Genomic DNA, 17,072 nt, shown 5'->3' with positions numbered 1-17,072 from the left:
CCCACAGCACTGTGCACCCCAGGCTGGGCCCCATGGACAGCCTAGGGGGAAGCTAGCACTTTATTCCTGCGATACTTCCTGGCTGGCGGGCCCTGGCCCTGGCCCTGCTTAGAGAAAGTCCCTGCAACGCGTCTTCGTCGATCCCATCCCAGGACCCCAACAGAGCTCTCAGGGCAGCCGAAGGGAAAGGGGTGGACGGATATAATTGATGGATTGATTCTGGAATTAAATCGGGCACAGTTGTGAACCCCTCTTCTCTGCGGTACTGGGGGCCGGGGGGACACTACAGGCTGGGCAGGGGAGGGGAGGGCTGAGTCCTGAGTGGCTGCGGCCAGGGCCGGGTCCAGCGCTCACGCAGCAGCCGCTGAGGTGGGCGGAGGGGCACTGGGTGCCTGGGGGGCCCGGGTACTGGCCCGTCGGTTCTTGTCAATCACCTCTCGCAGCCCCTTGGCGAAGTGGAGGTCAGCCCCGATGGTGAGGTAGCCCTGTGCAGTGGGTAGAGAGGGGTATCATTCATTCATCCATCCATTAGTTCACTCAATACTAAAGCCAGCGTTTAGAGATAGAGCCTTGGTTGAAGGTTCTCACTCTATTGAGAGGGGCGGAGAAGCAAAGGGGATCTCAGGATTCAAGGGTGCTAAATACAGACTGCAGAAGCACACCCTGTGGACACCAGGAGGGCTTCCTGGAGGGGACCTTTCCACAGATCAGAGATTAGAGGTGAGAGATGTGTTTCAAAAGAAAGGTGGCTGGGAGCTGTCCCTTAGTAAGCTGTAAGGTGAAGACTGAGGAGGGGGCGAGGTCCTGCAGGGCCCTGGGAAGCTGGGGAGGCAAGGGCCCCACCCTCCTTCCCGGGCAAGCCCCACTTACGGCTTGGTTGGTCACCACCTCGCGCACAAAGTTGATACCCTCGGGTAGGGGGATCTGCACCCCGCGCCAGGTCCGCTCTGTATGGGGGGTGGGCTGGCTCAATCTGGGCACACCCAGCCCTTTCCTCCCCGCTCCCCTAAATCCCTACCCGTACCATTCAGTATGGGCATCACCCCGATCTGCAGCATGGCCCTCAGCGGGGCCTGCAGAGGGATCAGCTGGCGGGAGGAGAGAAGACAGGGCGGCAGGTGGGCGCTGGGCAGGCGGCAGGCACCACTGCCACCCTGGACCCCTGCCACCACCCCGGACCCCCGTGACTCACTGCCAGCGACTCCAGCGCAGACTGGTTTGAGTAGATTCGGAACCTGCCAAGAAAGCCAGCCCAGCAGTCATGAAGCCCCAAGTCCCCCGCACCCCACTTTGTAGTTTTGGGGGTGGCCCAACACTTCCCAGGTGGGCGCTCCTCCAGCCAGCTCTCTGGGACTCCTCCAGGCCTACTAATTTTAATTTGTCCAGTGCTTCTACGCCACGCTGCTGCAAAGACTGTGCAGGACTTGTGTGTGTGTGTGTGTGTGTGTGTGTGTGTGTGTGTGTGTGTGTGTTGCACACACACACATGTTTTACTGGGTGTTTTTGTTTTGTTTTGTTTTTGGTGGTACTGAAGGTGGAACCCAGAGGAGGTTTTCTACCTCCGGGCTATACTCCCAGACCTTTTTTATATTTTATTTGGAAACAGGGTCTCACGAAGTTGCTGAGAGCCTCGCTAAGTAGCTGAGGCTGACTTCGAACCTGCGTGATCCTCCTGTCTCAGCCTCCCAAGCGCGGGGATTACAAGCGTGCGCCACCACGCCCGGCAAAATACCAATTCATTTTTTTTTTTTTTTTACATTTTTATTTGGAAACAGGGTCTCCTAAGCCAGCGCGCGCGGCTGGCTTCGAACCTGCGCGATCCTCCTGTCTCTGCCTCCCAAGCGGGGATTACAAGCGTGCGCCACCACACCTGGCTTTACTGGGTGTTGAGCCCAGGGACATTCTACTTCCCAGCAGGCCTCCAAACTGCAAGCCTCCTATCTCAGCCTCTCAAGTACTGGGATTACGGGTAAGTGCCACCACAGCCCGCAAAATATTTTTAAAATGCCATTTTTTTTTCTTTTGGTACTAGAGATTGAACCCAGGGGTATTCTACCTCTGAGCTACGTCCCCAGCTCTTTTATTTTTTATTTATTTTTATTTTTTGTTTTTGTGGTACTGAAGGTGGAACTCGGGCTTTTCTACCTCCAGGCTATAATCCCAGACTTATTTTATACTTTATTTGGAAACAGGGTCTCACTAAGTTGTTGAGAGCTACACTAAGTAGAGGAGGCTGGCTTCGAACCTGTCTGGTCCTCCTGTCTCAGCTTCCCAAGCTGCTGGGATTACAAGTCTGCACCACCATGCCTGACTTTTTATTTTTTATTTAAAAACAGGGTCTGAACGGGCATGGTGGCGCAGGCTTGTAATCCCAGCATTCAGGAAGGTGAGACTGGAGGGTCGTGGTTCGCGGACAGCCTCAGATACTTAGTGAGGACCTCCGCAACTTAGTGAGACCCTGTTTCAAAATAAAGAATAAAAAATAAGGCAGGGGGTATAGATCAGAGGTCGAATGCCTCTGGGTTCCATCCACAGACCCACAAAAATAAATAAATAATAAAAACCGTCTGGCTAGGTTGCTGTGGCTGGCCATATGTGGTGGCAGACGCTTGTAATCCCAGCATTTGGGAGGCTGACAGACACAGGAGGATCGCAGTTCGCAGACAGCCTCAGCTACTACTTTGCAAAAAAAAAAGAAAAAGAAAGCTGAGAGGTAGAAAGCCCCAGAGTTCAATCCCCAGTACGAGAGGAAAAAAAAATCATACATGATTAGTGGCTACAATATTTGACAGCCTGGTCCTGGCAAGTACATGTTTTTCCTTGTATTTAGCCCAAGGAGGAAAAATGAGCCTTAGAAAGATAAAATAACTTGCCTCCAGGTCACAGACTTGTGCTGAGTTTTCTGCCAAAACCCACATTCTTATCTAACCGTCTTTTTTTTTTTTTTTTTTTTTTTTTTTTTGTGGGTCTGGGAATGGAACCCAGGGGCAATCGACCTCTGAGCTACACCCCCTGCCCTATTTTTTATTCTTTATTTTGAAACAGGGTCTCACTGAGTTGCAGAGGGCCTCACTAGTAGCTAAGGCTGTCTGCAAACCGCGATCCTCCGGTCTCAGCCTCCCGAATACTGGGATTACAAGCGTGCGCCACCACGCCCAGCTTTATTTTACTCTCTTTGCTGTGTGACTGCAGGCATGTCAGTGCCCCTTGCTGGGCCACTCTGTTGCCTCTAATACTGCTCTGCGTGCCCCTGGGGTCAAGAGAATGAAGAGTCATGTTCTGGGCTGGTGGTGTAGCTCAGTGGTGAAGGAGTAGTTGCCTCGCATGAGTGAGGCCCTGGATTCCATTCCCAACATAGAAAAAAAAAAAAAAAGCCAGGAATGGTGGCGAACGCTTGTAATCCCAGCATTCAGGAGGCTGAGACAGGACAATCGCAGTTCACAGACAGCTTCAGCTACTTAGTGAGGTCCTTTGCAACTCGGTGAGACCCTGTTTCAAAATAAAGAATAAAAGCCAGGCGTGGTGACGCACGCTTGTAATCCCAGTGCTTGTGAGGCGGAGACAGGAGGATCGCACGGGTTCGAAGCCAGCCTCAGCTACTTAGGAGGCTCTCGGCAACTTAGTGAGACCCTGTTTCCAAAGAAAATATGACTTAGGCTGGGGGTGGTGGAGCACGCTTGTAATCCCTGCGCTTGGGAGGCGGAGACAGGAGGATCGCGCAGGCTTGAAGCCAGCCACGCTGGCTTAAGAGACCCTGTTTCCAAATAAAAATATAAAAAATAGGTCTGGGAGTGTAGCCCGGAGGTAGAAGGGCTTCCAGGAACCCCAGTACCACAATAAATTAAATAAATAAATAAATAAATAAATAAATATATAAATTAAATATAAATTAGGTCTGGGAACATAGCCCAGAGGTAGAAAAGCCCCTGGGTTCCACCCTCAGTACCACCAGAAAATAAATAAAATAAAGGATAAGAAATAGGGCTGGGGGTGTAGCTGAGAGATAGAATGGCCCTGGGTTCCATCCCCAGTACCAAAAAAAAAAAAGGCACTTGTATGCACTAACAAAGACAGACCCCCGCTCTCCAGTGGCTTAGGTAGGGCTCAATTTCAGCTCTGCAGTTCTTTGGAGGAGATGTGGTTATCCTGAAGACATTATGGATGGCACAGAGAGCCTAAGGGCCTGTCCAGGATCCTCACCCATCTGCTTACCTGCGCAGGTCCAGCTGCGTGCGAAGAGCCTTGCCCCGGAGTGCCATCTTGGCATTGAAACGGGCATCCTGTGGGAAAGTTCGACAGGTGCACATTAGTGACTCGAAAGGTCCACAGCCCATTTCTTGCAGACAGTGCCCCTCCCGCAGCCCCGCCACCATACACAGAGCTTCCCCTTGGGCGGTACCATGATCATGCTGGTCAGCTCAACCTCGGGCTGGTTGGTTGGGACCAGGGCTATGGTGACGCTGGCGGTGACAGAGATGGTGGTGCCCGAGGGCTTGATGGTGCAGCGAGGGGGAGCCATGGCCCGCAGCTCCAGCTTCAGTGGGGCATCGATCACTGCGGGGGTCTGGGGACAGAGCAAGGAAGGTGGGTCAGGTCTCAGATCTGTTCCCTGACCCCCCCAGGAAGAAGGGGATGACAAGTTCCAGGACTAGTAGCCAGGTGTGTGGGGTACCTGTAACCCCAGTACCTGGCAGGCTGAGACAGGAGGATTGCGGGTTAAGACCAATCTCAGCAATTCATTTTTTTACTTTTTTTCTTTTTTTGTGGGTCTGGGGATGGAACCCAGGGGCATTCGACCTCCAAGCTACACCCCTGCCCTATTTTTTTTATTTTTAATTTTGAAACAGGGTCTCACTAAGTTGCAGAAGGCCTCACTAAGTAGCTGAGGCTGTCAGCAAACTGTGATCCCCCTGTCTCAGCCTCCCGAATGCTGGGATTACAAGTGTGCGCCACCACGCCCGGCTCAGTCTTAGCAATTTAAGGAAACCCGCAGCAATTTAGACCCTGTTTCAAAATAAATAAGGAGAGCTGGGGTTTTAGCTCAATAACACATGACTGGTATGGCTTCCCAAACCCTCCTGATCTGTGTCCAGCCTCCTTGCTGTACCTGAAAAAAAGGAATGTCTCCTTTCTTCCTTCTCCCTTCCTTAATTTTTTAAAATTAATTAATTATTATTATTATTATTATTATTATTATTATTATTTGCAGTATTGATGGTGAAACCCGGGGCATTCTACCTCTAAGCGACACTCCCAGTCCTATTTTTTATCCTTTGGTCTCACTGAGTTGCAAAGGGCCTCACTAAGTAGTAGCTGAGGCTGACCGTGAACCCAGATCCTCCTGTCTCAGCCTCCAAGGTACTGAGATCACAAGCGCGTGCCACCACGCTCGGCTTAATATTTTCTTCTCAATATTCATCTCGAAAGCAAACCTACCTCCTGTGCTATTTCGTTTATGGGCCATGTATGAATAGTATTAAATTCAAGCGCTTACTTGATTCTGAACACTGCCAATGTGTTAGGTTTTTTTTTTTTTTTTTTTGGGTAATGGGGATAGAACACCGAGGCATTCTACCTCTGAACTGCACGCCCAGCTCTTTTTACTTATTTATTTTTTGTGTGTGTGGTTCCGGGGATTGAACCCAGGGGCATTCTACCTCCAAGCTACACTACCAGACCAGTTTTATTTCTTATTTGGAAACCCTCTCACTAGTTTGCAAAGAGCCTCATTAAATTGCTGAGGCTGGAGAATTCAAGCCACAACGCAGCTAAATGACTTGACCAGGTTCTGTAGTTATTCATTGCAGACTGGGAGTCAGATTCAGGGTGTCTGGCAGCCGAGCCCAAGCTGGTAACTGCTTGGCGGTAAACACGACGGTAACGCTGCTGCTGCCGACAGCAATAATGACACAGGCTGGTGTTTATCGAGCGCTTGCTCTGTCCCACACGCTCATTTTGGTTTGGTTTGGCCTCGTTTGGGGGCCCTGGGATGGAATCCAAGGGCATTCTACCTCTGAGCTACACCCGCCCGCCAGCTCTATTTTATTGTTTTACTTTGAGACAAGTTCTGGCTAAATTGCCTTGAACTTGTGGTCCTCCTGCCTCAGTCTCCTGAGCAGCAGTATTACAGATACGCACCACCACACCCAGCTTCATTACTGAGTCCTGAGACTGACAGTGTGGAGGAGGCTCCAGTGGCCTGGCATCTTGCAGAAGCAGAGGCTCAAATCCCAGGTCTTCTCATTCACCCAGCTGAACTGACGACATGTCCTTTAATGACAACTGATGCAGCCGGGCGTGGTGGCGCACGCTTGTAATCCCCGCGCTTGGGAGGCGGAGACAGGAGGATCGCGCGGGTTTGAAGCCAGCCTCGGCTATTTAGTGAGGCTCTCAGCAACTTAGTGAGACCCTATTTCCAAATAAAGTCTAACATGGATCTGGGAGTATAGCTCAGAGGTAGAAAGCCCCTGGGTTCCACCCCCAGTACCACAAAAAATTAAATAACAACAACTGAAGGGTTTATTTAAAGTTGCTTACTCCTCCCCTCTCCACTAAACAAAGGGAAATTAAGGAATGTCTGAGCCAGGCCTGGTGTCTCAGGCTTGTGTAACCCCAGGAATTGGGAGGATGAGACAGAAGGATCTCAGGTTCATGGCCAGCCTTGGCTACTTAGTGAGACCCTTTTCCAAAATAAAGAATAAAACAGGGCTGGGGGAGTAACTCAGAGCTAGAATGCCCCTGGTTTCTATCCCCTATACCACAAAAATAAATAAATGAATGAAAATAAAATAGGACTTTGGAGGATTGAATGCCCCTGGATTCAATCCCCAGTTCAATAAATAAATAAAATTTTTAAAAATATAAGGCAGGTGTGATGGTGCACACTTGTAATCCCAGTACTTGGGAGGCTGAGACAGGAGGATCCGGGTTTGCAGCCAGCCTCAGCTACTTAGTGAAACCCTGTTTCAAAATAAAAAATAAGAGCTGGGCATGGTGGCGCACGCTTGTAATTCCCACGCTTGGGAGGCTGAGACAGGAGGATCGCACAGGTTCGAAGCCAGCCTCAGCTACTTAGTGAGGCTCTCAGCAATTTAGTGAGACCCTGTTTCCAAATAAAATATAAAATAGGTCTGGGAGTATAGCCTGGAGGTAGAAAGCCTCTGGGTTCCACCCCCAGTACCACCAAAATAAAAATAAAAACAAAAATAAAAAATATTAGTCGCCGGGTGTGGTGGTGTATGCTTGTAATCCCAGCGCTTGGGAGGCTGAGACAGGAGGATCGCACAGGTTCAAAGCCAGCCTCAGCTACTTAGTGAGGCTCTTAGTAACTTAGTGAGACCCTGTTTCCAAATAAAATATAAAATAGGTCTGGGAGAGCCGGGCGTGGTGGCGCACGCTTGTAATCCCAGCATTTGGGAGGCTGAGACCGGAGGATCGCGGTTCATGGACAGCCTCAGCTACTTAGTGAGGCCCTCCGCAACTCAGTGAGACCCGGTTTCAAAATAAAGAATAAAAAATAGGGCAGGGGGTGTAGCTCAGAGGTCGAATGCCCCTGGGTTCCATCCCCAGACCCGCAAAAACAAAACAAAACAAAACAAAAAAAAATAGATCTGGGAGTATAGCCCAGAGGTAGAAAAGCCCCTGGGTTTCACACTCAGTACCACAAAAAATAAATAAATAAATAAATAAATAAATAAATAAATAAATAAATAAATGGAGGTGTAGCTTGGAAGTAGAATGCTCCTGGATTCAACTCCTAGTCCCGCAAAAAAAAAAAAAAAAAAGAAAAGAAAAGGAAAGAAAAGAATATATGAATTGTCCTTAAGGCTCTGATGCCAAGGATTAGGTCCTCTCCCAAACTCTGACAGCTCTGAGAAGGCAGCCAAGCAGCAGGAAACTGCAAGCCCCCTGGTGGACGTGGAAGGCAAGGGGACTTGGCCACTCGCAGGAAGCCAGGCCTTCTGTCTCCTTCGTGGCTGCCACTGAGGGCCTCCGCCTCCACCCTCCACCGGTCAGCTCACTGAGGGTGGCTGGTCCCCCAACCCTGGCCACATCCCTGGCTTCAACCAATGCTCACCAGGAGGACGATGCTCCCAAAGTAGGTGGCCCTCAGCAGCATGTCCAGATCGTGCGGCACCTGAACGAGGGAATTAGAAAGGAGACGGGTCATCAGGTGTTCCATCACGGCTCGCCTCGTGCCCGTCCTGCACACAGGCCCTGGCGTACCTTGTCCCCCACCAGGGACAGATGCAGGGCCCCTGTCCGGAAGTAGCTCTCCATGGCAGAGTCAAAGAAGAACTCAGAGAAGGCCACGTACACCATCCGCTCCTCCTCCTGCAGCTGGGGCTCCACCGCTTGGTTGAGGAGGCTCCAGTTCCCCTCGGCCAGGGGGAAGAATGACCCCTGGGAGTGAAGGGTCAAGGTTAGAGTCAAGGCACACTGGCTGGCACCCAGACCGACAGCAGGTGTTCACAGCCCTGTGTTGGCCTGTGGGGGGTGGTGGGGAATTGCACTCAACTACTGTTTTGGGGAGGGGGGGTCTTAACATCTAAAAGGTATTGCAAGAGCCAAGACACAGTGGCTCATGCCTGTAATCCTAGAACTTGGGAGTCTGAGATAGGATTGCAGGTTTGCAGCCAGCCTCAGCAACTTAGGGAGGCCCTGTGCAATTTAGTGAGACCTTGTTTCCAAGTAAAATTAAATAGCGCTGGGAGTGTAGCCCAGAGGTAAAATGCCTCTGGGTTCAATACCTAGAATCCACCAAAAAAAAAAAAAAAAAAAAGACTGCACCTGTACCAAGCATGTACAGACTTTTTCTGGCCATTTTCCCCTAAACAATACTGTATGACAACTGTTCGTACAGCGCTTACATTGCATGAGCTGTTTTGAGTAATCTGGATGATTTAAGCATATGGGAGGGTTGCATAGGTTATATGCAAAATACTACGCAGTTTTGTTTCTTTGGGGAAGTACTGTGGTTCACACCCAAGGATACTTTACCACTGAGCTACAACCCCAGCACTTTTTTTTTTACTTTTTATTTGTTTGCAGGTCTGAGGATGGAACCCAGGGGGCATTCGACCTCCAAGCTACACCACCTGCCCTAATTTTTTTCTTTATTTTCTTTCTTTCTTTCTTTCTTTCTTTCTTTCTTTCTTTCTTTCTTTCTTTTTGTTATTTATTTATTTATTGCGGTACTGGGATGGAACTGAGGGGATTTCTACCCCCGGGCTACACTCTCAGACCCATTTTATTTTATTTTATTTTATTTTTGTGGTACTAGGGGTGGATCCCAGAGGCTTTCTACCTCTGGGCTATACTCCCAGATCTATTTTTATATTCTATTTGGAAAGAGGGTCTCACTAAGTTACTGAGAGCCTCACTAAGTAGCTGAAGATGGCTTCGAACATGCACGATCCTCCTGTCTCAGCCTCTCAAGTGCAGCAATTACAAGCGTGCGCCACCACACCCAGCTTATTCTTTATTTTAAAACAGGGTCTCACCCTGTTTCCAAATAAAAAATATAAAATAGGTCTGGGAGTGTATCCCATGGGAGTGTATCCCGGAGGTAGAAGGGCTTCCAGGAACCCCAGTACCACCAAAAAAAAAAAAAAACAGGGTCTCACTAAGTTGCAGAGGGCCTCACTAAGTAGCTGATTATAAGCGTGCACCACCACACCCGGCTCCTTTTTATTTTTTTACCAGGCTGGAGTCTTGCTAGGCTGCCAAAGCTGGCCTCAAGCCTGTAATCCTCCTGCCTCAGTCTCCTAGTCTCCTGAGTGGCATGCACCACCACACCTGGTTTACTCTATTTTTTTTTTCTTTTTGCTATACGGGGGATGGAACCCCGGGGCATTCTACCTCCAAACTACACCCCCAGCCCTATATTTTATCCTTTATTTTGAAACAGGGTCTCACTGAGTTGCAAAGAGCCTCACTAAGTAGCTGAGGCTATCAACGAACCACGATCTTCCTGTCTCAGCCTCCCGAATGCTGGGATTACAAGCGTGCGCCACCACACCCCACATGGTTTACTCTTTTTTTTTTTTTTTTTTTTTGCGGGTCTGGAAATGGAAATTTGACCAAGGGGCATTCGACCTCCGAGCTACACCCCTGCCCTATTTTTTATTCTTTATTTTGAAACAGGGTCTCACTAAGTTACAGAGGGCCTCACTAAGTAGCTGAGGCTGTCTGCGAACCGCGATCCTCCTGTCTCAGTCTCCCGAATGCTGGGATTACAAGTACGTGCCACCACGCCCGGCATGGTTGATTCTATTTTATATAAGAGACTTGAGCATTCTCAGACTTTGGAATCAGAAGGGGGTCCTGGGATTAAAAAAAAAAATGTGCTGAGGGTGTTGCACAGAGGTAGAATGCCCCTGGGTTCCATCCCCAGCACTGCAAAAAAAAAAAAAAAAAAAAAAAAAAAGAAGAGGGGATCCTGGAATCCCCCATCCACTTCAGATACTGAGGGATGCCTGTGTCCTGTTAGCATCTGACTCACAGAGTCCACAGGGTTCTGAGAGAATGAAATAAGATTATGGAGCATACAACTTTTTTGTTATTGTTGTTCTGGGGGTTGAACCCAGGGGTATTCTACCTCTGAGCTACACCCCCGGCCCAACTTTATTTTTTATTTTGAAACAGGTCTTGCTGATAGCCTCCTGTGAGGTCTGGCTGCAGGAAGAGAAGGTCTTCCGAGGACTAGGCGAAGGGCCCAGTCCACAAGCTGTTCTGAAAGCCATGACCACACGCAGACCCCTTTGTTCTCTTAGGCACACGGATTCTTGATTTAGGTTCCCATGACCGAATGCAGACCCTATGTTTGTTCTCTTAGGCACAACACGTAGTCTTAAGTTTATGATTAGCTGAAAAATATTTACTCAAGTGCTGTTAGTTTTTCTTTCACTCGCCCATCATCCAATCCTTTGCCAGAGAAACCCTGGCTTGCTCTTTCGTGTTTTATGACATATAAGGGCCTGTTACCCTAAATAAACTTGCCAATTGCCTCCCACAACTGTCCGTGTCCTTTCAGAAGAAGACTCTCCAAGTCCCGGAGGAAAAATATCTCCAACAGCCTCCCTAAGTTGCTGAGGCTGGCTTCAAACCTGCGGTCCTCTTCTCTCAGCCTCCTAAGTACTGGAATTACAGACATGCACCACCATGCATTTTTTATTATTATTTCTTTATTTTTGTGGTACTGGGGATGGAACCCAGGGGCATTCTACCTCTGAGCTATACCCCAGCCCTAGTTTTATTCTTTATTTAGAAACAGGGACTCATGCCGGGCGTGGTGGCGCACGCTTGTAATCCCCACACTTGGGAGGCTGAGACAGGAGGATCACACAGGTTCGAAGCCAGCCTCAGCTACCTAGTGAGGCTCTCAGCAACTTAGTGAGACCCTGTTTCCAAATAAAATATAAAATGGGTCTGGGAGTATAGCCCGGAGGTAGAAAGCCTCTGGGTTCCATCTCCAGTACCACCAAAAAAAAAAAAAGAAAGAAAGAAAGAAAGGAAGAAAGAAAGAAAGAAAGAAAGAAAGAAAGAAAGAAACAGGGTCTCACTGAGTTGCAAAGGGCCTCACTAAGTAGCTGGGGCTGGCCACGTATGAACCATGATCCTCCTGTCTCAGCCTCCAGAATGCTGGGATTACAGGCGTGCGCCACCACACCCAGCTTTTTATTATTTTTTTTTTAACTGTCTCACTAAATTGCAAAGGGCCTTGCTAAGTTGCTGAGACTGCCTCTGAACCTATGATCCTTCTGTCTCAGCCTCCCAAGTGCTGGGATTATAGATGTGCGTCACCACGCCCGGCTACATCTATAGTGTAAGAAGACAAAACCAGTCGCTCGGAGGAAGAGGGAATCTGGTTAGGCGGTCGGAGGTCACACATATACCAACTCAGCCAGCTCACCCGGAATTCCAGATCCAGATTATTGGTGGAGACCACAGGATCCTTCAGCAGGGAGTAGTCGATGCCCACGAGCTCATCCACAGGACTGCGCACTGCAGAGAGGGGGTCGAGTCACTCAAAGCTGCCGTGTGATATTCGGCAAGGTGTTTAACTTCTCTGGGCCTCTCTCCCATAAAATGGCAATTCTCCCCTCACAGGTTGTAATGAAGAACAGTTTTGTTTTTTTGTGGAAAGCACTTAGTGCCTGGTGCGTAGTAAAGCACTCAACCATGTTAGCCGGTACTTTTATTACTCCTATTTGGGATTTCATCAAGTTGCTAAACAAAATGGCAAAAGAATCCTCTCCTTTCTTGGTTTTTCCCTGGCTCTTCCTTTCCCATGAGCTGTGCGTTGGGCCTGATGGGACAAGATCTCTGCGTCCCAGAAGACAGATCAGCTCTTAGAAAAAAGGAATCTGTGTCAACTGAGCACCTGTTAAGTGCCAGGGGATGAAGCCATACGGTGCCCCGACAATCGGCAAGCATGTTCTGAGAACCTGGCTGAGCCCGGGGGAGGCACTGCTTGCCAAGCCAGGAAACCAAGGTCCAGAGAGAAGCGGGCACTTACCCGAGGTCACCCAGCAAGTTGGCGACACATGTGAACCCAGTTTTGTTCCACAGCTGGGCTTGGAAGGGGCCTACTCTGAGATGCTGCTGACAGCTGTACGCCCCGCCTCCTCCTCCTCGCCCCCCACCAACCCCAGGCCTGGCCCAGCGGCAGCTCACCGGGCACGGTGTCCAGGAGGGAGTTGAGCAGGACCATCCCCGCGTGGTAGAGCACGGGGCAGATCTGGAAGGTGGGGGGCGAGAGTCAAGGCCCACTCAAAGCCAGGGGAGGCCCGCCCGGCACCCCACCACCACCGCTCACACCTGCTGGTTGAGAAGGAAGCGTATCCCCGAGGTGATGAACGTGGAGAGAAAATCATACACCTTCCTGCAAGGAGAGCAGAGGCTGGTGAGGCCAGTCCCTGCGTCCACCCCCGGCCAGGTCCAGGAGGAATGAAGAGACCAGAGAAGTGGCGGAGACAGGGCCTGCTCAGCCTCTGCCTGAATCCCCCAGCTCCTCCATGAGAGATCCAGGCCCCAGTCTGCGCTCCAGCCTGCTCCCCAAGACCGCTTCGGCTACTCTGTCTCCACCGCCAAGCGAATCCACCCACAGCGCCTCGCAGCGGCTCAGGGGACACCCTCTTCCACCCCCAGGGCTCTGGGGTTTTCCCTGGCTGCGTTCAGATGCTTTTCCCGCCCGGCAGTCTCTCCAGACAGATCGCCCTCCTCAATAAACCTCCAGAGAACTTTCTTGGTTCTTCTCTCAGAGTCCCAAGGACAAATAGTTTGTTCCTTTCAGCTAGACTCTGAGCTGCTTTCTGACTCCTTAGGGCCTGGAACATTCTATGCTGAATAAGTAAAACGCGGAGAGCACATCACCACCAAATGATAAATCTACTCTCTCTTCTGTCCCACCCAGCACCAAGTCCCCTTCTCAGCCCAGACTCTGGAACTTTGTTATTATTTTGTTATTAAGAGCTACCAATTATTGAGAACCCAGTACATGGCCCAGCAGTGCATGCGCACGTTAATTTTCACTCAGTTGCTGAGAGTCCTGCTAAATTGCTGAGGCTGGTCTAGAACCTGTGATCCTTGGGCTGGGCATGGTGGTGCACGCTTGTAATACCTGCGCTTGGGAGGCGGAGACAGGAGGATCGCGCTGATTCAAAGCCAGCCCCACTGGCTTGAGACCCTGTTTCAAAAAATTAAAAAGTATAAAATAGGTCTGGGAGTGTAACCCAGAGGTAGAAGGGCTTCCAGGAACCCCAGTACCACCAAAAAAAAAAAAAAAAAAAATAGAACCTGTGATCCTACCCTCCTGTCTCAGCTTCCCAAAGACTGGGATGATCACATTTACTTTTTTTTTGTGTGTGTGTGGTACTGAGGGTGGAACCCAGGGGCTTTTCTACCTCCGGGCTATACTCTCAGACCTATTTTATACTTTTTTGAAAACAGGGTCTCACTAAGTTACTGAGAGCCTCACTAAGTAGCTGAGGCTGGCTTTGAACCTGTGGGATCCTCCTGTCTCAGCCTCCCAAGCACTGGGATTACAAGGGTGCGCCACCGCGCCCGGCCCACTTTTATCTAAGTGACTAACACTTACAGAGGCATTTATTATATGTCAGATACTATTCTAAATATTTTACACATATTGACATTAAATAAACCTCACGATGATCTCTGGGGTGTATATGTGTAGTGGGTTTACTGGGGATGGAACCCAGGGGATTTCTACCTCCCAGCTACATCCCCAGCCCTATTTTATTTTGCAACAAGATCTCACTAAGTAGCTGAGGCTGGCTACGAACCTGTGATCCTCCTGTGTCAGCCTTCCAAGTACCGGGATTACAAGTGCGTGCTGACACACTTGTGACTCACACAATTGTACACAGCCAGGAAGCGCTAATGTGGAGCTGAGACTTGAGCCCAGCTCGTCCGACTTCCAGGCCTTGCACTTTGCACAGCAGTGGGCGAATGGGCCGTGGGGCTCAACGCGGGTGCAGTGGGTGGGAGCTTACTTGAAGGTTCCCCCGAAGGCCATGTGCATTCTGGAGACAGAGGCCTGGCAGGAGACATTGGACACTTTGATTCGGCCAGTGGGGTCCTGGGAGAGCTCCAGACCTGTGCGGATGGACATGCCCTCTGCCGAGGCATTGATGTAGCCCCCGTCATACCTGCCAAAAAGAGAGTTATGTTTACCCAGTTGTAAGCTTAATTGAGCCTCCCTCTGCCCCATAGATCATGATGCCTCGAGTGTGTGTGTGTGTGTGTGTGTGTGTGTGTGTGTGTGTGTGTGTGTTACTGGAGACTGGACTGAGAGACATTCGGCCTCTGCGTTATACTCCCCAGCTCTTTTTTTTTTTTTTTTTTTTTGGTGATACTGGGGGTGGAACCCAGAGGCTTTCTACCTCCGGGCAATACTCTCAGACCTTTTTTATATTTTACTTGGAAACAGGGTCTCACTAAGTTGCTGAGAGCCTCACTAAGTAGCTGAGGCTGGGTTCAAACCCGTGCGACCTTCCTGTCTCAGCCTCCCAAGCACGGGGATTACAAGCCTGCGCCACCACGCCCGGCCACTCCCAGCTCTTTTGATGTTTTGAAACAGGGTCTTGCTAGGTTGCCGAGAGTCTCACTGCATTGCTGAGGCTGTCGCTGAACTTGCGATCTTCCTTCCTCAACTCCCCAAGTACTAGGATTACAGGTGTGTACCACCACGCCCAACTAGGGTACCTCATAATGAGGTGTCAACTATACAGTCTGCCAGGCAGCCTACCAAAGCCTTCTATCAACCCTTACAAAGTGGCTACCATCGTTCCTCATATATGGAGAGAGAAACTGAGACTCAGAAAAACTAAGAAATTTGTTCACATCCCGCAGCACCCCAGCCCCTCTGAGCCACCCCACTTCCCTGAGGGTGCGGGGTCCTCACAAGAACCAGTAGAACAGTTGTCTCCGGAAGCGCAGCCCCAAGGAGGCGTTGGCGATGTCCAGTATCAGCTCCTGCTCGGGCTGGAAATGGAGCTCAGAAGAGGTCAGCTGCAACTCGGTGACCTTCACCCTGTGGGAGCCCCCCTACGTCAGATTTAGGGCCCAGAGGAGGGGACTCCTACCCACGGAGGAAATTCTTCCCCTCCTCTTCCAGTCCAGCTAGGGAACCTGGGCAGGTGAAATGAACTTGAACGTGGGGGGCTGAAGATTAGCTCCTCCAGGCCCAGGTGTTAAAAGCCAGCTTCAGCACCCCTCTCTTTTGGTTTGAGACTAGGTCTCGCTATATTGCCCAGGCTGGTCAAGAACTTCTGGACTCAAGCGATCCTCTAGCCTCAGCCTCCTGGGTAGCTGGGACTGCAGGTGTGCACCACCATGCACAGCAAATCCGTCTCTAAGAAATTTTGTTGCTGGTACCGCCCCCCCCCCCCCCCCGCCACCCCCTGTGTTGCTCTATCGGGTCTTTGAAATCAATCCTTTGACTTTGCCTCCATCACCTTAACTCCACCCTGTATCCCAATTCTCCTGTCCATTAGCTCCACCCCCTGCCCTGGACTCTACTCTCCTCCACTGGTAAGTTGCTCAACTCCACCTTTCCGGTGCTCTTTGGCCATGCTTCAAAGCCAATGGATCCGCTCAGCTCTTGGCCCCGCCCACCTGCAGACCACGCCCACCTTCCTGGATCCTTTATATCGGCGGGGCCCTATCCTGCTCCTTAAGTCCCACCCCATCGCCTTGGCCACGCCCCCGTCCCCCGCTCAGCTCTGGGTCTCCCGGGATCACGTACGTTTTTCCGTCAGCCCCGCCTCCCTAGCGGGGAGGCCCCGCCCCCGGCCCCCACTCACTCGGAGATGTTGTAGGAGAAGCCGCCGTCTCTGCCCTGCAGGTCGGGGATGGTGATGGTCTCCAGCTCTTGCTCCAGAAAGCGCAGCCCCTCCTGCTTCACTGAGGCAGCAGCGAGACCCTTGGCTCCCGCGACCCCGTCGGGGCGCCCGCACCCCGCCAGCCCCCGCCCCCTCCCTCGCCTTACCCAGCTCCAGCGCCTTGGAGGTGACGCGGATCTTGCAGCCCGGGAGCTCCGCGCGAGCGCCTGCTAGCAGCGTTAGGAAGAGGGCCCCGAGGAGGGCCATGGCCAGCGGGCCTGGGGATGGATGGGGTCACAGGAGTCACCTGGGCCGCTAAAACCCACTCCTTGAACGTCCGACAAGAAGAAGGGGCTGGCCCGGACCGTTCTCCTGCGTATAACTCATCCGGAAACTTGTAGCCGGGAATCTCGCCTCCGTTTGGCAGATGCAGAAGCTGAGACTCCAGGGGACGCGACGTGCACTCTGCCTCCCAGAGGAGCTGGGCGCTGGGGGCTGGGGGCGGGGGCTCAGGGTTCCCTCGTGCCTCGCGTGGCGGGCGAGTTGGGACCTGAGGGGGCCAGACCCCATCCCCCCAACAACCTCCCTTTCCAGGGCTCCGGCTCCTGGTCGTCAGGACAACGACGGCACGCACATTCCTGGGAAGTGGCTTGCGGTCGCCCGGGACCCGCGCCTGGGTGGCCTGCCCCACCGCGCACTCCCGGCCTCCCGACTTCCCCCGCTCGG

General features: G+C 51.2%; 1 protein-coding gene across 1 annotated transcript; it reads right to left on the bottom strand.

Moving 5' to 3' along the window:
* Positions 1–350: 350 nt before the first annotated feature.
* Positions 351–16,628, bottom strand: PLTP (phospholipid transfer protein; the record flags this gene model as incomplete). Its single annotated transcript, XM_080716494.1, has 15 exons — positions 16,514–16,628; positions 16,329–16,428; positions 15,428–15,556; positions 14,517–14,672; positions 12,823–12,886; positions 12,679–12,742; positions 11,915–12,006; positions 8,227–8,403; positions 8,078–8,137; positions 4,400–4,564; positions 4,213–4,280; positions 1,193–1,235; positions 1,025–1,088; positions 871–947; positions 351–485 (listed from the first exon to the last, which is right to left on the bottom strand). The coding sequence occupies exons 1-15, from the start codon at positions 16,611–16,613 to the stop codon at positions 351–353; spliced, it is 1,494 nt and encodes a 497-aa protein (XP_080572620.1). The 5' UTR covers positions 16,614–16,628.
* Between the last annotated feature and the right edge of the window lie 444 nt (positions 16,629–17,072).

Source organism: Muscardinus avellanarius, assembly GCF_963383645.1.
Source record: "Muscardinus avellanarius genome assembly, chromosome: 19".
In the NCBI taxonomy this organism is placed as follows: Eukaryota; Metazoa; Chordata; class Mammalia; order Rodentia; family Gliridae; genus Muscardinus; species Muscardinus avellanarius.
This window is presented reverse-complemented; position numbering and strand designations above follow the sequence as displayed.